General features: G+C 38.7%; 1 protein-coding gene across 3 annotated transcripts in view; it reads left to right on the top strand.

The window, feature by feature from the left end:
* nlgn2b (neuroligin 2b) overlaps window positions 1-24,794 on the top strand; it is an 81,604-nt gene that overhangs the window by 4,959 nt on the left and 51,851 nt on the right. For 2 of the 3 annotated variants that reach the window (XM_044139630.1, XM_044139632.1), the window contains exon 2: window positions 23,247-23,989. In XM_044139630.1, the coding sequence (XP_043995565.1) occupies window positions 23,500-23,989 (490 nt within the window). In that variant the 5' untranslated portion in view covers window positions 23,247-23,499. Of the gene's footprint in view, window positions 1-9,801; window positions 9,925-23,246; window positions 23,990-24,794 lie in introns of those variants that run through there. The other variant, XM_044139631.1, reaches the window with a different exon arrangement.

Raw genomic sequence — 24,794 nt, forward strand, 5'->3', positions numbered from 1 at the left:
ATAATCTGTGAAAAACATTGAGCTCCTCTGCCACCTCCCTGTGTTCTTTCTGCCCTCTGCAGAAATACACAGCTCCAGGTCAGAAACACCCAATCATAGCCAGGAGGAGTGTGTTCTGTCTAGGACATAGTGATCGTTTTAACAAATATGTAAAGCACATATTGGTTTTATAAAAACTTACACTTTAAGTAGGCAGTTTATTACTTTATGTTGTTAAGTGCACCAATCCCTCCTTACACACCACAATGCTGCCACCCCTGTACTCCAGAGCTGTGCTAGTGTCCTCAGGCTTGAGAGCTCTGTTTTTTGCTCCAGGTCTAATTTTTATCACAATGCACAAACATTTGAAGTTTAGTTTTATCAGAGCACATAATAAGTTTCCTAAACTGTTGGTAATTTGTCTTTTTATACTCCTTTTGGAGTAATGACACTTTTCTAGCCGAGTGGCCTTTTAGTCCATGTCAGTGCATCTCTCATCTCACAGTGGATTATGGTGTACTTTTGCTTTTGCTGGTGTTCTGGGTTTGATTTGGACCTTTAGAATTAGAACGTATTCAGCACCAAAGTAATCTCCTTCCAGAAGAGTATGATGGCTGCTGTAAATATTCAAAGTGATGAACATGGCCTTCAAACATCTAAGTACTTGCACCCACGGATGAACAGTACTTGTAGAGGTTCACGATTCTTTTTTTTATTATTTCTCGGCTGGTTTGATTTAGGCTTCCCATGATGCCGCACAAGTAACGGGTGTGTTTGGGTTTCCCCTCATCCTTTCTGTTTGTATTTTATGTCACAATACAGTGAAATGCGAGCCGGTCCCAGAAGGACTGTCAGCATGCTTTGTCAGGAGTTGCTTCCGTGGTTTTTATATTTTCATTCTGTCCGGCCTCTGGTGTCATATTTTGCTTTTTTCATATATATAAATATATATTAATACAGTATATATATTAAAGCTCACTTATGTCCGTCTTAGTGTTGTTGGTGGTGTTTGTGATTTACCAGTCCTCTCCGGTAGTTGTATCCTATTTCCATGCTCTGAAACCCAGTTACTTTCCTTTTATGTGCCAGTTTATGTGCTTCTTGTAAAACCTCACACCTTAGCACTGTTCTGTTGCCTATCGCCAGCTGTGTGCGGGATTCTTTGTTTTCTATTTTTCTGTTTCTGGACGTCTGTGTTTGCCTTTTGCTTTGGTTCCTCTTCGGTTTTTTTTTTTTGGGGGGGGGGGACAGGGGATTTATGTTTGTTTTCTGGGTTCCCTGCCCTGCGGCGTCTTTAGTTATTAAAGTTTCTGTGGTTATTTAATTTGCCAGGCTCCTGCTCTGCTACTCTGTGTTTGGGTCCTTCACTTCTTGACAGATTTCGAACTCGCATGTATACGCGTCAATCCCATGCCTCCGAAAACCCACGAGAAACCACTCGTGAATAGAAGAGGGCTGCTGTGCACGTCTTGAGCTGTCAACAAATCATCTGAATAATTTTTGATTTGGAGGTTGAATATTTGGATTGAACTTTAGCTGGGTTTTTTTGTTTTGTTTTGAATGTTTTTAGGTAGCCATTTATATTTATACATTCTCTTACATGCCTGGCCTGGTTTCCACACAGAGCTTCCACATCTTTAAATGATTTATTTACTTCATACTGGGATGTAGTAGTCGTGCCAGCCAGGGCGCTGAGATTTTAATTTCAGCATGAAGGTGTCAAAAGGCAGGTTAAAGTGACCCAGCTCTCAGTCACGTCGCCATGGAGGAGAGGCGCAGGAGAATAGCTTGACCTGACCCATTATCCTTGAGCAAAGTAGAACCACAGAAACGCCCATTCAGACGCCTCGTGTAACCCTCTTTGTGCAGCGTCACATTAACAGTCGTCCATAAGATAAACCAGGATAAGTGCCGTCCTGTCCTCTTCATACTGGGAAGACTCACACCCAACCCCATTAAAGTATCACTAAATTTAATGTGCCTTTTGTTAGCACCGCAGGCGAAAGCTCATTAAACGTGGCACCAGGACAGAGTTCTCCCTCTTCAGTTCTTTAAGCATGATCCATTAAGCGTGCCGCGCCATTTTATTCTGGGGATATTTTCGGCAAGTTATACAGGAGCTAGAGCCGGTGTTCAGACCTGGCATGGGTTCTTGGAAAAAATATTTATTCCTTACAAGCTGTGGGGGTGTGTCATTGAACTACACGTCCAAGGCAGCTGGTCCTCTTGTGAAAGGTGTGGGACGTTCTGCTGCTTTTACACCTCTCATCTCCATGCAAACTGTGCTTTTGCTGAGAAAAGGAGAGCGTTTTAGAAATCCCCTTCAAAATGGAAGGTTTTTTTTTTCTTTTTTTTCTTTTTAAAGTCTGTTGTTGGTTGATGCGTCCTTGGCACACAAAGGTTTAGAAGGAATCTAGGTCATCTTAGCCTAGTTACTGCAGCGCATGCTGCGTTGCACAGATACATCTTTTAAAAAATCAGAATATTAAGAAAAAGTTAAATATTTTTCATTACAAATAGAGTTACACATCTAGGAAACTCGTGGTGGCACAATAGACAGCGGAAAAACTCAAAACACCTGCAACGGGCTTTTATCATGGAAAATCTTTTTTTTTTTGTTTTAGCCCTTAAACATTTGTTTGTATACTGTCAGCACTTTTGGGGTCATATTTTTAACTCTGTTCATTTTTCTCTATTCCCTGCTATGTTTTCTTGTCTATTATGTCACCACATTTGCTGTGGAACTGCCAAACAAGGTCTTGGACTTCCGACTAATCAGTTTTGGGAATTCAAATTGGAATTTTTCCTCGCTGCAGTGTTATAGTCCAAGTTCAGATATGCCGAAGTTGTAAGTAGACAGGTCAAAATGTTTGGTTGGTGGGTGTACTAACCCACACGATTCTTTACGTCATCAGAGCTCCTTTGAAGTGTCTGGTTAAATTTTGCTTTCCTTGGGAATGTCAGCAGATCAGAGAGGAAAGCCAGTTCACGCAGTGCACTCAGCAACCTCCACCAGTATCAGGAGGAATTTTCCGAAATGCTTCGTCCAATTGAGGGTCAGCTCCTTCTCTCTATGGAAACGAGGGACGCAGCAAAGCAGTGAGATGCTAGTAATGCTAAAATGACCTCGAAGCTTATTTTAGGCATGAATTTTGTGCGTTGATAATGACGTCCCGACCACTGGTTTGATGGCAGTGAGCCTTCTGCTTCTGTTCGCGTTGTGTGCTAGCTTTTAGTTGAATTCAGTTGAATTCAGACCAAAGCATTGCAGTTTGGTCTTATATAGACACTAGATGAATGATTTCCATGTGATAAGATAAGATTTAAATGCATGATACGTCCATTTTAAAGTGTTCTTCCAATCCCACCCATTAGACTTCACAATCATGGGGCAAACTGCTGAGTTTAGGGATGTCCGGAAGACAGTTATTGGCACCGTCCACAGCTCCACAGGAACGGTAGGCCGCAAAGGTCATCACTGAAGAAGCTGGTTGATCACAGGGTAACACTTTTATGGAACGTTCAGCGGAAGGCAAAAGGACTTTGCACCTGCCTGCACTGCCAAAGTTGCCAAAAGCTGATTCAGTGACCATGGCATTACTCTGCTTGACTGGCCATCAAACCTACTTGAATTGTCAAGAGGAAGATGAGAGATACCAGACCCAACAATGCAAGATGATCTGAAGCTATCAAAGCGATTTGAGCTTTTACTACTGGTCACCTCCCTGCCATGCCAGTAATTTATCTAAAAGCACACCCAGCCACGTTTTGAATGCATAAAAATGAATATGATTCTCAGAAACGTTCATTTTCCCCTGACCTTATATAATCTTCAAATTTTTTTGAGACACTGCATTTTTCATTATAATCAGTCATCTGTTGGCCATAGTCATGAAAATTACAATAAATCGAGGCTTGAAATATTTACTTCATGGATAATAAGTTTATGTAATATATGAGTTTCGCTTCCTGAAAGTGACATTTTTGTTTTTACTCTTTCACAATATTCTAATTCTTTTAAATGTAGCTGTGTGGACGATGTGCGGGAAAACAAATCTGCATGTGTTCTATTATTCCAGACCTTCCTAGATTTATCTAGACCTTGCTGTGGTTAAACTTTGGCCATGTACCTATAGGTGCAGTCCTGCTGTCTTATAATGTTGAAAGCAGCGGACTCTTGGTCAACTTGGTCAAGTTGTTGAACCATGGTGTTTGGATCTATCTTAGCCTGAATGCCCACGTTCGATAATATTTTTAGGTTTGCTTTAGTCCAGTGTTTCACTCAGAAGTATGACAACTTTCTTCTGCAGCATCACAGAGGGCAAAAAGGAGAATGGTTTTTGACTATCTTGGAGAAGAAAAAGAAGAAAAAAAAACAGCCAAAACAAGAACCCTTCTGTGAGAGGCGGGTATACAGATGCATGCTAACAGAACAGATGGAAAGGCTTAGCGCACGAGTGAATGATACTAATACTGCCTTCCTTTTACCTTATCAAGTTGTTTCAGTTGCAAGTCAGAAGTTCTGCAAGCTTTTCTTGATACTTTGCCCTGTGACAAAACTAACTGTTGTTCTTAAAGCAAGACTCAATTATGTATTTATCACAGTTTTGATGCATTCAAACACCGTAGCAGCATTTCTTCAAATAGTTGCTGTCCAGAACAATATGAGCAACTGATCTGTAAATCAGACGCCACGTTGGATTTAGAGGTTTGGGGAGACATTTTTAAGTTTTTAAATTTGATTTTATTTATTAATTTATTTGTAATAATTCAGGGAGGTTTAAGCCCCTCAAATGTCCTGCTCCCAACTTTTACATTGGATGTTAGTTTGCTTGATCTCACCCCAAGTCCCTGGCAAAAGTGATTCCTTTCTTTTAGGTGGTTCTTTGCTCTAGACGTAAAGACTTGATGCTTCTATAGTTCCCGTTTTTAAAGCTAATTAATTTGGGGATCACTTAGGGAAAAAATGCAACTAACACTCTGGTCCAAATTAGAATGAAAAAGTGGAAAGACGAAAATATTAAGAAGTTTTTTTGTTTTATGCCAAATTCCTCTGTACTTAATGAAGTGGAGTCCAACCAAAGAGCCAAAACCTCTATCAGTCGCTTGGCGTCCCCCAACCTTTTTGTTCATGACCTAAATGATTTAATGATCCAGTCAAAGTGTCACTCATCTAATTTATCAAGAACCTAGTCATGATCTCTTACATTTATTCATTTTCTGAAATATCTTTTATTTCACTCATGTTTTTCAGTTACGTGTAGCCTCCACATGCTCCCTTGAGCCATTTTTAAATGTCATTGAGAAAATTTGCTTCCTTCTAGATTTTACCTCATTTTTGTGGTTAGTCCGTCTTCCTTCAACTCTTTTTTTTTTTTTGTAATTTTCCCAATATTGTTGATTTTGGTATGGGTAGGTATTTAAAACTTTTCACATTATATGAAAATGAAATATTGAATGAATGAATAAATAAATGAATAAATGAATGAATGAATGGATGAATGAATATAATTAATTAATCCCAGAGGAAAATTCACGTTAAGTGACTTGTTGGAAAAAAAACATACCACTGTTAGTTTCTTTATTTAAATATAAAGCAAAGACAGAATTAAATGGGATCAACATTAGTCCCACCTGGTATTACTTTTTTTTGTATTTCTGTCTGCTGTTTTGTTCTTACATCTGAACAGAGCAATGTAAGCCTTGGTAACGGTTATAAATACTGTGCGTTAACAAGCTGAGTGTCGCCAAAGTGTCAAATTTTGCAACAGCTATTTTAAAAGCAGATTAGAATTGATTGACCAGAGCAACAACAGGATGGAGTGCATCTAATATCTCCCCTACACTTCATCACAGTGACAGCGCAAATATCTTATATATATTGGCAGCCACGTGGAAACCGTGATGTCCTGATGAGGGACGCCACAAGTCAATAAGAGTTACGGGGTGCTTAGAGAAACAATCTATATAAAGATGTCATGTGAAGGCTGTGTGATCCACAAATTCGTTTGGCTGGAAATTGATAGATTTTGATCCAGTTTTGAAGCATTTATAATTTAAGGCACAGCAAGCAAAGAGATTAATTTCACCAAGACAGTGTGTGAAAAGCACACACAGAAAATATACAGATTCATTATTCTGTTTTTGTATTATTATTATTATTATTATTATTATTGGACTGTGATCCAAGAGAAAGCATATAAATAATGAAGAAGGACATTAAGATGTACATCAGGAGAAAAAAAAAAAAAGAACAATCCAACTGTGAGCGAACGAAGCAGGATTAATATCCACACTGGTGAACTCTTAAAGTACAAAGAGCATGCTGTGTTACGTTTAGTAAGGTCTTCTTGAAGTGAAAATGGCTGCCCAATATTATAAATGTCTGTGCCAAAAAATATTGCATACATGCCCTCCTGTATTTTCAAAATCATCCCTTCTTAGGATGTCGCCAAGGTTTGTATTCCCACATAAAAGTGTCAGCTCCTTCCTCACTCCAGCTGTGCTCTGACTTCAGCTATACTGTCTGAGATAAAAAGGGCTTTCTTTATTGCTGTGGGCCACAGCTATAATGTTGACTTGCTGTGTGTATTGACTGGTTTTCGTCAGAGTCGAACAGCTCTTCATCCGCAGTGCTGTATGTATTTCGTCTCCAGCAGTAAAGCCGATGCTATAGGCTGCTTGAGTTTATGAATTATAAATGTAAAAGCATACGACCACGCGCTGTTTATGCGGGCAGAAGCATCGTCACTGTAAAACTTCGGCTAAACCCTGAATCAGCTCCTGTTACTATGTGCTTCATAGTCCTGTGGGAAGGACTTCTGATGCTGCATTTAAACATGGAGACGGAGCTGTGCTAAGTGCAAAGCGTTAATGTTAAATTAGCAGGAATGGCAGGTATTTTTCAAAACAGCATTTTTGAAAATAATAAACTGTCATATTGTTGGGTTTTTTTGTTTTGTTTTGTTTTTTTACTTTCCATCACATCACTTTTAATTTTAGCTGAGAACACGGAGAGCCAGTTAGCCGTTAGACGAAGAGCTGATTATGACAGATTGCATATTTGTAACTCCTCGCTGAGGTAACCTCCCGCTGCTGCGTAAAGACCTACTTGCACCGTGTGCGCCATTAAATCAGATCATGATTTAGCATTATTTTAAAAGGCAGCTTATTGTCTGGCATTTTTGATTAAAACAGCAGGGGTCCGTTGAGCCCGCTCTGTTAACACATTCGTCATTTTCTTTCCAGTTTCTGACAAGCCAGCTGCCTTAGGAAGTCTAAAACCACAAATGATGTTTATAAACTAAGCACATTTGTTTGCTAATTAGGCGGTCCTGAATCTTAATAACTACAGCATTGATCTTAGACAAGAACTTTTGCTGCAGCATTCTGTTATACCACTGGAAAATGTTTTCTTTAGTGGCTCTGATCTGTCAAATCAGGTGACAACAACTCAGCTAACTTTACAGCCTAAAGTTAGCTGTTTTAGTGTTTTAGTATTTCAAATGAGGCCAGTTGAAACAGAAGCTGTAAGGGGCTAGTAGAATGCAAACTGTTTTCTACAAAGGCTGTTAATAGAGAATGCTACAACAGGGAGTTAACAGGAAGCTAACAGTTTAACAAAGCTGCTCAGTTTTATCCCTTTGTTGAGTCCAATTCTATCTGTCATTGAAGACACTGGATTTGGAAATGTTGTCAGACTCTTTTGGACATGCCACAGTTAAAATAAGGGTCTGAGTAATCTAAAAAAAGAATACACTGTGTAATGTTAACTGCATTAAACTGGCTAATCCTAATCCTTAATGAATGACAACCTAAGATCTCAAAAATGTAATCGGTTTGTTTCTCAAAACGACAGTAACATTTTATTTAACTGCAGAGCTGTGCAACATTGACAGTTCTCCCTCTTTCTCTCATAGATGACTATTTATAGTGACGTTGATAGAAAGCATTGATAGGGGATAAAATCTATTTATTAATCCAAAGAGACCATGTCAGCACATCGTGAGTGACCATTATTTACAGATAAATTGAGGGGCTGTCAAGGACAATTATTAACGTGTGAACATGTTCTGCTAGTACAGATTGTCCAAACGGTCCGCCATCTTCAGTGCTGGCAGATGGAGTTTTATCCAGAAAGATTTCTTCTGTTGTTAAATAATTCAGCGAAATTTCTTCTTCTGAAATATTAGATGTTCAAAATAAGAGGAGAATGAAGTTAGTAAACTGCAGTCTTTCTTGTAAAGGAGTCTTGTATTTGTAGATTTGAACAAACACTTCAAGGCGGGAATAATGCATCTTGTGAAAGGACATACTTGGAAGTCAGTTGTGTCTTTTACTTCCCTGACACGGCATGCAAGTTAGTCACAGACCCACATCGGCTGACTTGTACCCCAAACCAGCTCTGCATATCAAAAGAGTGATGCAGTGATGATGTATGGTCTGTGTGAGCAGCCAGTTGTACGATCTAAATTGAGTAATATGAGTTCGTCTACCATTATTGCCGTGGAAAGAAGGGAATGGAGCGACGTGCAATGCAGATTCTATGGATGGAGCTAACACCGAAAGAGCCGAAAACATCCTATCATCCAACATTTCCGGCTTTATTTTGGAAATCTAACAGCTGTGTGGGATATTGTTGTATTCATTTCTGATTTCTGAATGGTAAGAGGCATCCTAGAGGTGGCTTGTTAGTGGAAAAAGGTTAGTAATTCATGGGGAAATAACCCTGTCACTTCTGGTGGTTTTTGAGAAATCCATAAATTTCAATTGTAGACATTTTATTGTTAATATAGTTACATTTTTTAATCATATAAAAGATAAAAAGGGTATTTCCGTCATAGTTCATTAAAAAAACTAGCAGAAATTGGAACTGGGAGGCCAGCGCTTCGCACAACATCCAGTCTACAAAATGCAACGACTTTTAGTTAGGTTAGAACAGATAATATCTCAACTCTCATGTTTAAACAGATGCAATGTATTTTTTTCTTTCTTATTTTTTATGAGACTGGTTTTGGAAATGGTTCTCCCTTTATGAATAAGCAATGTTCAAAAAACAAACACACAAGCAGCTTGTTTAGTTATTCTTAGGTTCCCCTGCCAATATTGCAAGGGGAACTGCATTTATACATTTAAAGCACTACTTCTACTTTTTATTTTCATCAGAAAATGGTTATGTGCTCCCAAGACAGACTGCCAACTGTACGTGGGTTATTCCAGTCTTCTTGAACACTTGTGAATTATTAATTTGTTTGGATGCTCAGAACATAACTGGACCACAGTGCATTACCACAGCGACTGGAAAGCCCAGTTTCATCAGTAGCAAAAAAAAAATAAAAATCTTGCATGCCAAATGGATCCTATAAAGAAAGAACATATTCTGTCACAAAATGGGAGGCAGTGGGAGACCATGTGGTCAAAAGCAACCATCATTATCTGGGAAGATAAGAAAAAAAAAGTCAAGTTCATTGTATTTCCTCTAAAATAAAGTAAAATATTTGATTTAAATTATTTTGGCTTGTGTGGTGCTGCCCCCAAAAAAGATGCTGTGATGGTCTGTTTTTTGTTAGATGGTAGTGTTCTCATGTATTTTTTTAAACAATGCAAAGTATGCACCATCAATAGGCATCTTATCTTCTTATTTCTTTTTTAGACCATGTTTGAGTTTTAATGAAGCAGTAGAAGCAAATGTTATGGCTTTAATAGTCATTGTATTTGCAAATATGTTTCCTCTCTAATATATAACAGCTTGTTTGGGTTGCTGGCTAATATTTGCTTTCGATCCAGTTTAACAAACCCTAATCATTGTGGTTTCAAATAAATTGAAGACGGGCTATTAAAAAAAAAGACGAAAACAGCCCCGTTTCTCATTTTAATGCCGGTTTAATCATTTGACAGGCCACTGTGAATGTGATGGGAAGTACTGCTCTGTGTTCCGTTAATTGGGTAAGCTCACAAAAAAGATGAAAGCTCTGAAATTTGGTGACTTTTTAGCAGTCTGATGATGTGTGTTTTTGCGTGTGTTTGTATCTGTGCCGCTCTGCACCCTCTCATCTAACCAGATGCAATGATCCAGTCAGAGAGCCTGTTCTGCTACTAAGAACGTTCCACCTTAACATAAATGAGTCGGTACCTCTCGTCTTGCAGGTTGCGTCTGACACATCTCTGTTGCTAATGTTTTCCAACCCTGCGTATGAGATTTAACCCACAATTTTCAACCTTAGATTTGAATTATGTAATTACTTATCTCTTCCTGTCTGCGGTTGAGGCGGAGAAGCGTGTTAAACATGCGTACTGGCATTAATATTTATACACTAGGGTACTACACTTTTCTGAGTTAGCAGCTATCATGCTAGTGCTAATTTGACTTATAGCTCACTCACCTAATGATAGCTAAGTATCAGCAGAAATAGTCAGTTCTTGCAGCATGACACACTATTGACTGATAAAAGTTAAGCTGTTTTGTGTTACTCATATTTGTGCTTATTTAGATAGAAGAATTATTTTGGTAATTGTTTAGGAGCTGTTATGTAATTTAGCCCCCAAAATAGGCAAGGAAAATAGATTTGCTTTTAATTTGGTTACATCTGCTTTTCTATTGTGATTAATGGGTTTAATTTACTGGCTGCAGCTTGTGGTACAGTTCTGCACGTGTGGGCATCACATATGAAACAAAAAAGAAACATACTTATCCTGCAAGTATATGACTTGGGAACAAACTGTGTTTTTAGTGAGATTATTTAGTTTGTTTTTTTGACAGGAAGTCCAGAAGTTTAATGATTATTTGATGCTTGCTACTAAAGGAGTTTTGCAGGAAGTCTCTGTGTTGTGGTAGCTTTCTGCTTTGTTAATTAATGCCTCCAAACACTTTACCTAATTTAATTTTGCCTTTAAATGTTTTCTGTCTCACGCTGCACATATGCAACTGTTTACCTGCTGTTGGTGTGCCTCACATTGTCAAGACTTTGTCTTGTTTAAGATTCTTAAAATAAAATAATTAATTCTGCATATTATGCCTGGGAAGCAGATGTGGGGTTGTTACGTAGCAGTCTAGTATTTCTGTTGTGACTGAGCACAGACCTTTTTAAATGTTTTGTAATTTTTGCCCAAAGTTAGTGGTTCTCTGTCTAACATATGTCGTATCTGAGACAGCTTTGGGCTCAGTTAGTAGGATTAAGAAGGAGGGTTTTTACTCCTGAAAGAACTGCTTGCTAAATCTTTGGCTTTATACTACCAGAAGCTAAATTGCTTAGTACTCTGGTGTCTAAAAATGTATCTACACATTTAAGTTTATATATATATATATATATATATACACAATCTTATATTAAAAGTAAAACATTACTTACTATCACCACATATATAAATAGATATATATATTTCCTATTCTATTCAGCAGGGGTGCTCGGTTAATTTCCCAAAGGGCCACATGTGTAACTATGATTGCTGCTGAGGCCTGGATCATTGACTGAACAAAATTATCCCGATAAGATATTTAATAATAATCTTATTATGATTTTAGCATATTTAAAATTGCAACTGAACATTGAAGGCTATACTTTAAGCTGAAGGGCTTTTTTTTTTTTGGATTATTGGGTTTAGAAAAGGCTAATCCCGCTTTTCCCTCCCAATTTACACCTGAAAATGGAATAATTCTCTCTAAAAACCTTGTTACGTCCGGTTGGTGTAGTACTTCACAATGCCACATTCCTGTCTGTGAAACCTCTGGATCCTTCATCTCCTCGACCTCCTACATACATTTTGCAAGAAACCAAACGGATGGGGTTATATCAAGCTGAAGATGTCTGTATTGTCTGTCCACTGACAACTGTAACGACAGGAACAGGGCTTTGTAAGGCTTGTTCATGACAGTGCAACCTTGGCTGCCTGCAGCGAGACCTCTGTCCCCCATTTCTTTATTGTTATATGTAGGGGTGCATGATATCAGGATGGTATTTATTTATAATGCTATTGCTGAGAATTGCTTTAGCAACACGGGTTCATGACCCAATTCCCCCATAGCTTTTACTTACAGTTCTACAATGTTCCCATCACTTTCCAACAGCTGCCGAATATCACCGTTATGATGGACCTTGAGCCTTTGTACGCCTGCATAGTTCTTGTTAACAGTACAGGCATCATGTTTTCAATTTAATTTGGCTACTTAATGAATATATTACATTCCAAAATGCGCATTTATCATTTCATTAGGGCATCTCATTTGAATCCTATTTTACCTATTACAATCCACATGTGTTAAATGAAACATCTCTAAAATCCTTTGTGTTTGTTTCTCAGAGCTACAGTTATTTAGCTTAGATCTAAAAGTACATTTTAATATTGGCGTGCAATTTTATCAGACGGTAGCTAAGATGTGTTATTTATAACGTGATATAAATATTTTAAGAACATGCTTGTTACTGTGACAACAAAGACTGCTTTAAGTTCACTTAATACTTCAAATGAGTATATTTTTTCAGTATTGGTACTCTTGATTAAAATGAAGGTTTTGTAACATATAATAGTTTGTCACAAGAAAAAAAATGCAATTTTTGGGGGATATTCAGTCTCTGGAAGAAGGTTTTTGCTACAACTCACTCCACCACCTGCCTTTAAAATTCATTTAAATTGCTATTACAAATCTTAGGTCTAAATCCTACAATGATAGCCTAATTAAGGCAGACAAAATATTAAGTTGACTTTTTACAGTCCCTAAAGTTCTGTGGTTGAAAAGATCACATTTAAAAACGTCTCATTATTGACTCTCATAAATCAATATTACTGCATCCTAGGGGCTTATATTCCTTTATACTAAGCGATATAAGTCTTATTTGCTGCTGTCGCTTCTGAATTGGTCTGGAAAAAGACGAGAGTTTGCACTATAGTTGGGGAGTGCGGGGTGTATAATCTTTTATACGATTTGGGACGTGGACATTGATGATGAAATAACAACCAGCATAAAAAACATGATTTTGATGTTAATCTGTAACCTTGCTTTGGGGAGACATGAGTGCAGCCCGTATTCTGTACACTGAAAGGAAATGGAGTTGGAGAAGAGCCACGTCTGCAGGCGGTGTAAAATTACAGTATAGTACACGACTTCACTCGGAGGGGAACAAAAAAGAAAAAATGCTGTGGCAGGTATTTATTGAAGAGTGTACATTTTTCCTAGTAGTACTAATATTGTTTGATGCTTCTTAAGATTCGAAGTTTGTGATCCATCACCAGTCTCTGGTCTTCCTACTGCGGACCTTTGATATTTATTTAAATTAGGACCTGGGGGGCCATCACACTGCATATGTCGGAGAAAAGAATATGGGTAGCCTATGCTATTGAATAACACAGTTAGTGTTGTATTTCTGAAACAGCAGTGTGTGAAAATCCCTAAACAAAGTAGACATGTACTCTTTACTTTTCCTGCCAAGATTTTAAACCCATGTTTAATGACAGAGGTTGAAAGCTTAAAAGGATAAAACAGAAACTTCACTTTACTCCATTCAGCCTTCATGTTACCTGCTGAAGGGCTTGCTCTCTTGCAGCCTGAATATACCACAGACAACGTACGGCAAAAAGTTTTCATTTCAAATAGCTTCTCACATCTCTGTTTTACTCTGACTTCATGTTTAGACATCTCACTGATAATGAAATAACTAACGTTGAGCGTTCTTCAGTCAGCAACAGCATCTACAAGAAAGAGTTTTGTTGTCAACATCTTGTGGTGGTGCTGACGTGGAATCCATTACCCAAAACCAACAACAACAGAAAAACAAAAACAGAAACATACTTCCTCATAACTAGGCTGCAGGCAGATTGGGGACAAACGAGCTGAAACTGGCCGTTTCCAATCAATAATAGATTTCTTGGAGCATTTCGAACACCTGGCTATTTTAGCCACAACTCTCTTTTTTTCCTGCCCACCTTTCCCCTTGACTTTTATTTTAATCAACTCCTGCCTCATTTTAACAGAACACTTTGCTTTTTTTTTTTTTGCTATTTTTTTTAAAAATGCCCTCATTATTGAAATGTTTTTCACCGTCTGAGGTGAGAAGCCTTTAGCTTGATGCCAGCTGACCTCATAAACACACAAGAAGGCTGCAGAAACATCAGTACAGACGGTGTATCGCCACTGTTGGGCCAACAAGTGTCACTGTGGTGACACTTGTTGGGGAATATTATTATATTAATAGTTAAAAGTTATGTTAATTGGTTGGTTTGTACTAAAATATGTTCTAACCTAAAAGAAATGTATTGAGTTAAATAGACTGGGTCAATCTGACCTGGAAGTCAGGAAGGAATTCAGTTTGGAGAGATGTGGAATAACAATCACTAAAGAGAGGAAATACTTTTCATGGAGTTGCTATTCGCGTAGGAAATCTGGCGCCGTTAAAGGTCAATTCAAACTGAACGCTCTTTCCCTTGCTTACGTGCGAAGCACAAAGTTGGACCAAATATGGCTTAGGAAGCAAGATGTTAGGACAAGATAAGAACAACACTTTGTGATAAATTGGCTTATTTGGCACTTTTGAAACGGAGCAGATGTGAGGTCAAAAAGGGTCTGAACATTTCCAAGGAACTTCCAATACACAACCACTGTGAAATGGAGCCAGATGACTACGCAAATGGAGGAGAGCAACGCCATTGGTCAAAGCTTCCCAATACACACCAGTAGAGCTGGGACTCTATAATAACCTGATGTCAGAAGTAGAAGTTAAGAGATTTTGGATTATTGTGACGATGTTTATATGATGTTGTAGATCCGCAGATGTGCATTAAAAATCTCTTCTCGTTCGACTATGAGCAGACGGAGTTCTGAGTCTTCTGTAATTCTTTATTTAAATATAATTATGAGTTTAGACACCTATAAATTCTCCCACAGAACCTGTGATGGAAGCTTGAGATTTCAGTTCCACATACCAAAGATTTGTAAACGTGACTCAAATGAGTGCTTTAAACGTGACACCTGCTGTAAACGTTTAACATAACCGCTGGCTAGCGGTCGCACTGGCAAGCCGACAGCACGCTGCACATTTACAAATCAAAATAAAATATTTTTTGAAGGGCTTTCTCAAGCTATTGCTTTCACATAATATTGGTGACCTAAATAACTGTCTATCCATTCCGCTTTGATGGCGGTATTACTATGCAGACATTATTGAAATGAAGCGAGAGGCATTTGCTTGTCAGCTGGATGTGGTTGTCACAGACGGTAGTGAATCAGTCAGACAAAAATATTCATAACCCACCCACATAGCCAACATGAGACGTGCATTGACAGCATGTTGCCTGGGACTCCTCCATCATGAGGGGGGTGCACTTTGAGAGATGCTACAGTAAAGTGGGCTGTCGTTAGCATTTCTCCCACAGAGGAAACTAGGCGACAGTATGTGCAAGGACTTCAATTTTTATAACCGTGTTTTCCTCTTGTTTTTGCTCAATTCATTTGTTTAGGCAGAAGGAAGACTTTAACGAGGCCGCGTTGCCCTCTTGATTTTAACTTTGTGGGCTATCTCCTTCCAAAATTAGCCTTCGGCACGAGGCAAATCGTGCTGTCAGACTGCTCCCTCAAACTGTGTACTTCACCCGCAGACACCTCTAAACACGCTAGAACAGCTAGCATTTCACCTAGATCACTGCTAATTAGTCTGTCACCAGACTGTGCACTCTATCTGGTGTCATTATGACACATCCTTTTTGTGTATAATTACCAAACAGGGTAAAAAAAAAGAAGAAGGAAGAAGACGGGCAAAAAAACCCACAGCAGATAAATAGCAGCGCCCAAAGGCAGAGACATTCAGCCATAGCTAATTTTTTAAGGGTCTAAAGCAGCAGCTGTCAAGATAACTTCATCTGTGTTGGTGTGGAGAGGGTCCAGATAAAGGGGAATTCCCCATTATCCACAAGTGCCACATAAATACATGTTTTTTATATATATACAGAGCAGCTCCAACTGGTAGCAACATTGATTTACTGGAAATACTGTGACCGAGTGTCTTTTCTTTTAACATCTCCTATCTGCTACTATTGCCTGCTGCTTTATGATCCCTGCCGCCGTTTTAATAACCTCCACTGATGCTTCATTAAGACCCCCTTAATTAACCTCTGCTTGATCAATGGGGAACTTTTTAATTTTTTTTTTTTTTTTTTTTTCCTTTCCTCTCTCCTGGTTTCTCGGGTGCCTATGCTCTTTTGTAGTGGGAGGGAGGCGGTGAAATAAGGACATTTAATTGGTTTTGACCTGATATTTAAATTGAGCTCAGCCTCTGCTGCATGGTCGCAATCTGTCCAGACGGATTTTATCCCCTTCGAACGAGGTGTGCGCGGTCATTCCTTGCGTTAATTGCAAGTCTAATAACTTATAAGAGACGCTTCCTCCTGAATATTGTTAGGGTCCTCCGGCTGCGGCGTGATGAAGGTGAAAACAGTGGCGTATTCAGTCCGACTGACGACTGACTGAGCAACTCTTGAGAACTCGAGAGCTTCGAGTTTTATGGCTGTGCAGCTACCTCGTCAGCTAGAAAGAACATTAGCAGTGATAAATACTAGTTTAATATATGGGAGACATTATGGAGTAGCCTCTTTTAAAAGTACCTTGTCAAGAAAATATTCAGGGTCCATGAAGATCTATAATAATAATCCCAGGAGGAGAATAATGTGTTTTAAATGTCAAAGTCATTAGGCCTTTGGCCTTAAGTATGTATGAGCAATATATCAATTTTCTGCATGGTGAGGAAATGTCTGTATCATGAGAAACCAACCAGAATATAAAAAACGAATATTTTCAATTAAAGACTTTTTGAACTTTTCCAGTGAAAAGCAGGAGGAAGTGTTCAAGCGGAAACTTCAGGGGTTCTGCTTGAGATCAAATACTGTCGAAAAGTATTCCACAGCTTACATTTCTTTAGTTTTGGAGCTCAGTTACACCGGGCACATCCGGGCCTCATTTGTTTCTGTCATCTACAATCAGAATGTATTATAAGTAATTCCTGTGTGGTGATGCAAAGTAGGCTAAAAGGTCTCAAAAAGCAGCCCATCAGGTCTTGATTTTAAGAAAATTGAAGAACAGATTAGAAAAATCATTATGTCATCTTTCTGTCTGGAATGGGTTGCGAGGCGCTGCAGGCCTCATTTGCTCTCAAAGCTCAGCATTCATTATTCAACCACTAAAAAGAGACTGGGCAGAAATGAACCATAGAAGAGTGTTTCAACACCAAAACCACTGCTGACACATAAAGTGCACAAAAGCCCAGCTCAGTTCCCCTCCAAAAAACACATCTCAATGACCCGAAAGTCGTTTGGAAAAGCGTCCTGTCTTGAAGTAGGACATCTGTCTGCTAGTATAAAACCTTACAGTTGAACTCACTTGGGTTTTGGAGCAGGATAATAATCCCAAACACCTCTCCCAAGGTCGTGTCTAAATGGCTAAAAAAAGAGCTACAGGTTTTAGAGTGGCCCAGCTAAAGTCTGGATTTACAGACAATGGAGATGCGGTGGCCTGACCTTCAAAAGGTCAAAAAGGTAATGCAGTGAGCAATATCAATACAATGTGATATGAAACTGTCCCTTCCACTTATGGCAAACACAGTTGTGATGAATGGTGGAATAATCGGGCATTAGTTTTAGGTGGCAAATGGTCAGATTGGTTTGGATTACATTCCAAAGGTAATAATAATTTTCTCTCACTAAATTAAATCATTATTTAAAAACTAAATTTTGTTTTAACTCAGGTTATCTTTTTTTTTATGATGAGGTGAAACGTAAAGCAGAAAAATCAGAGGAAATCTGTAGGTGTAGGTTCGTTCCTCGATTAAAAAAAAACCCCAACAACTCTTTTCTATTAAATACATTTCGAACTTTTTCAGTCATAACCAGGGACGAGCAATTACATGACAGAAAAAAAAATAAAAATCTTCAGCACTTCAGCCTTTATTTATGAGATAAATCACACAATCAAGCCCATTGTTCTAGCCAAGTTGTTTTATTTAATTACCCGTCTGATTCAAAATCAGTTTGGCAGTTATTGTTGTTATTCCTCAGAGCACATTCAGATTCTGTGAACTAAAATTACGTGTTGGCTGCAGAGAATTATTTTAATAAGACTCAGCGCTGGTCTCAAAGCAGATGAATCAGCCGTGATGGTAGCTGACAAGAACTGCCTCAGACGGCCTATTAGGACTGTATTTTAAAATGGACCAATGTGTTCGAGACTTTTTTTTACATCTCTCACCCACACCCCAAGGCCGACTGTCAGTGCCTCATATGCCTGTAACAGGCCACAAAGCAGAGGGGCTCAGCTTTGTTGGTAGTAACTTTTGAGCATATGAATTTTAATTCCCTGCTGTGCTTTCTAGGACTGGAATTTGTGTGTGCACTGTTCCTTTACTCTTAAATCAACCAGCGTACCTTAGCACTGGTTAGCAGGCCACACACGCACGCACACACAGAATCTGAAGATTGTTTAGTGTGAAAAGAAGATAAAATAGTTTCGCTATGCCTACAGTCCAGGATAAATCATCTCTGTCCTCATATTAGAAGGAATTCAATCAGTTTCCTCTGCATTTTAAAAAGTATGCATTTGTCGTTATTCCACAAGACAAAAAAAAATCTATTTGTTGTAGCTTGAATGACAAACACATTATTGGCAGGATTACAACTTTAAAGATAACTAAGAACTTAATAATATTTAATAAAACGGAGAAAACAAAAGCCACTAAAAAAATGAAAGCAAAATCAAAACAGGCCTGTTATAAAATGCTTTGTGACCCCTTTGAGGAAAAAACAAAAAACGCCTTTATGCAAAATACCAGTGCAAATGCATTAAACTGATTGTTTAAAAAGCATGACAATAAAGATTGATCTAACTTTGCAAGAGCAGTTGAAAACATTGCATCTTTTAATATTTTAGCTGAACTGATTTATTCACAAATGCTGACAAAGATTTTTTTAAAAACACAAACAAAAACAAGATAGTTTTTAAAAAATGGCATCTATGGTATTTACAAAAAAAAAGAAAAAAAAAAGCACCAAGTGAACCTTTAAAGAACCACTCAGACCATGTTGTTTTTTTTGTTTTGTTTTTGTCCTCCTGTCTTACCTTCCCCACACAGCCTCCTTTGATGTATGTATAATGCATTACATAAACCTGAAGAGGAACCAGCTTACATCAGACGGCTGATTTGTGTGCCAGTTTGTCCCGTTTTATGCGCGTGGTTGTGAGTTCAGTGCCGTTTCAGCTCATGGACGGTTGACAGGAACAGATGTTAGGGATGTTAAGGTACTAGGCATGTTAGACATTGAGAACAGACCCATTTGCGCTCACCGACGAGTCTCTACTGACGTGCAACATTTGATGCATCATTGGTCTTTGCGCATGTGCGTGTACATCATTGGATGTCCGTGAGAGAAAGCGAGGAAAACGGAGAGCAATGTGACAGGCAGAAAACATTAAACCCATCATACACTATCGGCAGGAAGGACGTACCTCTGCAAAATGTCTCTCAGCTACTGCGCGTATTAAAGGTGCTCTGACCTTGGGCATGTGCCATATGTTCATTCAATTTTACCAGCAGAACACAAACACAGATGGCTCCTCTGAAATCCAAATGTGTACACAAATGCACCCATTGCAGGCAATGAGCTGAAACAGCAGCTGTTGTGTGATTCAAGACTGTTTGACTACTTGATCTCCCAAACGCTACTGTATACAGTATGCTGCGTAAATGCTGCGTTTCATTAGTATCTGAGGCTGTGTGTTCTTGTGCCTTGAGAATTTCTGCTCGTATTCACTAGGTCTTCATTAATATCGCCAGCTTCACAACAAATTTGCGGGATTCTCTTTGAATTGCATGCTTAACCAATTCTGCACCTGGTTGCCATGATCTGCTTTTTTCTGTCATTTGTTCAGTGTTCCCATTTAGCGAGTTTGTATTAAAGTTTAAAGCTTTAACAAAAAAGGACAAACAAACAGAAGTGTTTTAATAAGTTTAACAACAAGAGTTGGAATGGCTGTAACTTTTATGCATTAAAGTAAGATTAGAAGCATACGTTAAGCATTTACTTAAGTCACTTAAGTAACTGGTTACATCACTATAGCAGATGGAAGTCCTGGACCGGTTTGACATTTATTCACATAACCTTTACATTGTTCTTAATGCAATTATTTCTCCACTATACATTTTTTATTACGTCAGCATCCACCCTTTTGGACAAACCCAAACTTCTTATCAAGGCATCTGGATGGAAAAACACAAAAAATATAATAATGAGTTCATCAGGTCTGCCGTGACGATTTTCCACTCCTAACACTCTGCAGAGCCTCCAGTAACTGTAAAAACAACACTTCCCCCACCAAAAGAAAAATGAAATCCGTATTGCATTCAAACATCTGATTGTTCACAGTCGTTGTTGATCTTACTCTCCTTCTTCTTTGTTGGCTCGTGAACGACCTTAGCTCCATCCTAACCATACAATGTAGGTACCATTGGACCTACAGCTGAAGGTGTTCCAGGAATGGTGTGGCTGCTGCTTTTCCAATGAAAACTGACAGAATAATGTGTTGAACTATATTGACCCCTGCCATACTGCTCAGTGAAAAATTCCTTCGAATCATTTTAAAGTGTGAAGATTAGTTTGCACTCTTGGTAAAGAGTGAGTAAAATAAATTAGCTCTCAAATAGCTTTTAATTTACTGAGATATACCTGTACTAGCTAACTCCGATCACTGATCCATTATTGAGTCGTGGGCAAGGATCTCATTTCCTGCAAATTCTGTCGACCCGGATAATGTACTAGGATTCAGTCTTGTTTCACATATTTGTCAAAGAAACTGGAAAGCGCAACAAAATCTTTTGTGTTAGATTTCCTCAGGATGACTTATTAACTTCTAAGAAGAGGACTCAACATGTCTAGACACATATTTCATTCCCATGGAGTTACAGAGTCTCCTCTCTTGCTGGGGTTCTTTCAAATGCCTTTCAATTAAACGCTTTTCTTAGAAAATCAGTTCTGGAGAAACCAAGAACCTCTGACATCACCAAACTTCACCGTTATCTGGCTGAAAATGGAGATGTTGGACACTACAGGGTCGAGGGACGATGGACGAGGTGGCTTTTAACCAACAGTTACCACCACATAAAGCCTTTATCTCACCTAAAAGGCTCCGACTCCCAAAGCCAGACTGCGATAAGCACAGTCCATTCATCTGTAATGACATGGAAGCAAGAGGCAGCTGAACTAACTTGAGCGAAAGGGTAACTCTGACACAGTGTGGATGACTGGAAAAGGTGCTGGGGCACTTAAGGGGGGTTTATTTATTCATTCTATGGAGATTTATTATTTTCTTGTCAGTGTGCTGCTACAAATCTGATTTTACCTGATTGTGTTCTATTGTTAGAAAGAGAAAAAAAGGAAATGCAGTGGACAAAAACACAATACATTTTTTAAATTAGATATTGCATGGCTAGAAACAGAAAAGGTAAGCTGAAATTCCCAAACCAATTAGAGCAAAAGTTGTTATTTTTTTGCTGGTTTTTTTCTTATTATTATTATTTTAGGGGTTGTGATTTTTGCTTTGCCCCATTATTTTTAGCTTTTTATTTTTCTGAAAACCAATATTGTTTTAAATAGTAAAAATAAAATCCCTTTGATTTCTTTTCCAATTTGTACTCCCAAAACATATCCGTTGTATTAAAGTACTTAATACAAGCAGTATTTAAGCACTTTAATTAATTATCTCAATAAAATAAAGTCTTGGTCATGTTACACTTTCACCATTATGCATGTTTGCAGATTTCATGCCAGAATTTGTTTGGTCTATTATGGAGACATCCACCCAGGAACATTCCTTTTCAACCATTCAATACCTCTGGACAGGGGATGTCCATTTTAACAACCAATGACCTTTTCTACACTCCTATACCTAAAAGGAAATACAGTTAAATGACTTCAATAAATGTCTCTCAGCAGGAGGTTGTTTGAAGTAAACTTGGTTTGATCACAGGGTCCTATTTGTCATGTTTTATAAAAGTAAGCTGGTCCAAATATGCCTAAATATTGTGTAATTGAAAGTTTTCAGAAAGTAAGAATCAATAAACTATCTACTAGTGAGATTTGAAAGTTTTTATGACCGACCTCTATGTAGCTCCATAATTGATGAAAACATTTTTTTTATAAGAAGAAATCGAATCTGTTGCATAATGCTTAAGCACAGGTTGTATGTGTTTGAATACTGGTCCAAGTTAGAAGTAGGAGGCAAAAAATAAAAAAAATATTCAAATTAAATGGGATACAAAAAGACAAAAAAATGGCCTGATGCAGATTTGTGAAAATAAAGATAAAAAATATTCCATATCTACTGAACTGGATGTTATTTTCTCCACATTATAAGCTATTTTTTTATTGATTATGGATCTGATTGTTATTCCGGCCCATTAAATCTTGTACATATAACTTTGAGCAACAGCTCAAGCTGTAACATCTCTGAGTCACTACCTGCTTTTAGATATGATTTAAGAAAAATGCAATGCACCATTTCCTTACAGTAAATTTTGACAAGACTGTGGGAAATTACTTTTAATCACTCGCTGTCAAAGCAGGTAATAAAGATGTCAAAATTTGGTTGAGATTGATGTGTGGACGTTTTTAAAAGCTTCTTTTATAAAGATTGTGGAAAGGACCTGTATTCCTTACGACAGAGGTGTCCAAAGTCAGTCTCCTCCTGCAGGTGTTAGGTCTCTCGCTGGTGGTAGTTATTAGTTTCTCTGAATGTCAATGGTTTGCAGAGCTCTGCTGCTAATGAGCCACCGCTTCATCCAGGTGTGTTAAACTAAAGAGAGAACTAAAACATGCAAGATATCGGCCCTGAAGGACTGACATTGGACGTCTCTCCCATAAGGTAGCATCTTATCAAAAGTAAGATGCATTTGTTGCATTTTCAGTTTCATTATGCACCAAATGTTTCCATCCAGTATTTCAGGCAGTTTCTGTTTGCCTGCATCAGTTGTACCAAAAATCTGCAGACATTATTGCATGTCATGTATCTCATCATTCGGACTGAACGTTGCACCGCCTCATCTATTAGGCAGTGCAACCATATATAGGCACAAATCAGACAACTAAGTCTTTGTGATGTTTAGACTGTGTCTCCATCTCTTTGGCCCTCTGTGGTCTGGCTTTTAAAATCCTAACCGCAATCCTTCAACACAATAAGATTTCTGAGAGCAGAATCTTTCAGGCATGCTTACTGCAATCTGCAACTTGTCTGTGTCTTTCAGGTTTAATTGGTGTCCTCGACTGCAGCGCTGGACTTAGTGTGAAAGAGCAAGACGGATGAACCCACAGAGTCTAACTGAGAATGTTCCCCGTCCCGTCACCTCACCATGTCTCCAGAGAAACAGTATTAACTGCCCCCTTTCCACGATTCCTCCTTTTGCCTTTGTCATGTCCCGATAACCCCGTGGGTCTCTGATCCTCCCTCTGTCCTAACCACAGTCCCTGTGATCTGAGTCCAATAGTGTTACTTTGGAAATGTTCATTTTTCCGTTCAATGCTGCCAGCCACCACGGCTACGGTGGGAAGCGTCTGAATACTTCTCAGCAGTCCCCCAAACCCTGTCTGATGTGGCTCCTGGGACTAGTGCTGCACCTGACTCTTTCTTCTTCTCAGCGTATCGACCTGAAACATCCCATAGTTTCCACCAGCTATGGAAAGGTGCGTGGTATCCGGAAGGAGCTGAACAATGAGATCTTAGGCCCAGTGGAACAGTTCCTAGGCGTGCCGTACGCCACCGCACCCATCGGCGAGCGCCGCTTCCAGCCCCCAGAAGCCCCGGGCTCCTGGCAGGAGATACGCAATGCTACCCAGTTTGCACCTGTGTGCCCCCAGAATGTGCACGGCGTTTTGCCCGAGATCATGCTGCCGGTGTGGTTCACCGACAACTTGGATGCAGCGGCGACCTATGTTCAGAACCAGAGCGAGGACTGCCTTTACCTCAACATTTACGTGCCCACTGAAGATGGTGAGTCTGATGCGTAACAAATCTCTCCAAGCAGGGGTGGGAAGGGTTGAATTGGATAAATCAGCCAGCTGAGAAAGTAATCACCAAATTAATGAAAACAATAATGAGCCATGTTAGCTCCACCCCTATTAATTAAAACTATAAAATCACCTCTTATTAGATTTGTATTGTCTTTTGCATAATTTAATGACATAAGAGTTATTCTGTCATTAACAGGTGTTATACAGAAACAATTATGTGCAAAAACTCTTTCTCTTTTTGCAAAATGCTTTTAGTTTTCTTACATTAAGGTTAGTTCAGTCAGCAGTCAAGTGGGTTTAAGGTGAAAGCTAGTTGTTGCTTCTGAAGTGGAACCTTATTCAAGCTTGCCCTGATATTTATTAAAGCGTTAGTTCAGAATTTCTGAAACAAGGTTAGCTTTCGATAGGGTTTTACACGGAAGCCAATGGTAGTTTACATAGAAAATGGGAGTTGGAGGCTGTGCATCCCTAAAGATCTTTCTGTGTGAAACACATACTGGTCGTCAAATATGTCAGTATATCTCCTGGTCAGAGTAACTAAAAGTATAATATTGTAAAAATAAAAAAAGATTCCAAATTTATATCTAGTAATTATGAACTACACTGAACACTTTCACTGCGTATACTCTATGAACAGACAATCGCATGCAAAAGAAATTTAATAAAATGTGAGCTTCCCTTTCAAATTGTTATTCCAACATGTTGAGGATGTTTAATTTTTTACCCTATGGAGGAAACAGTCGTAAATCTTCAAGGGATTCAATAGTATGTCGAAAACTGCGGTC

Source organism: Gambusia affinis, linkage group LG15, assembly GCF_019740435.1.
Source record: "Gambusia affinis linkage group LG15, SWU_Gaff_1.0, whole genome shotgun sequence".
NCBI classification, from domain to species: Eukaryota; Metazoa; Chordata; class Actinopteri; order Cyprinodontiformes; family Poeciliidae; genus Gambusia; species Gambusia affinis.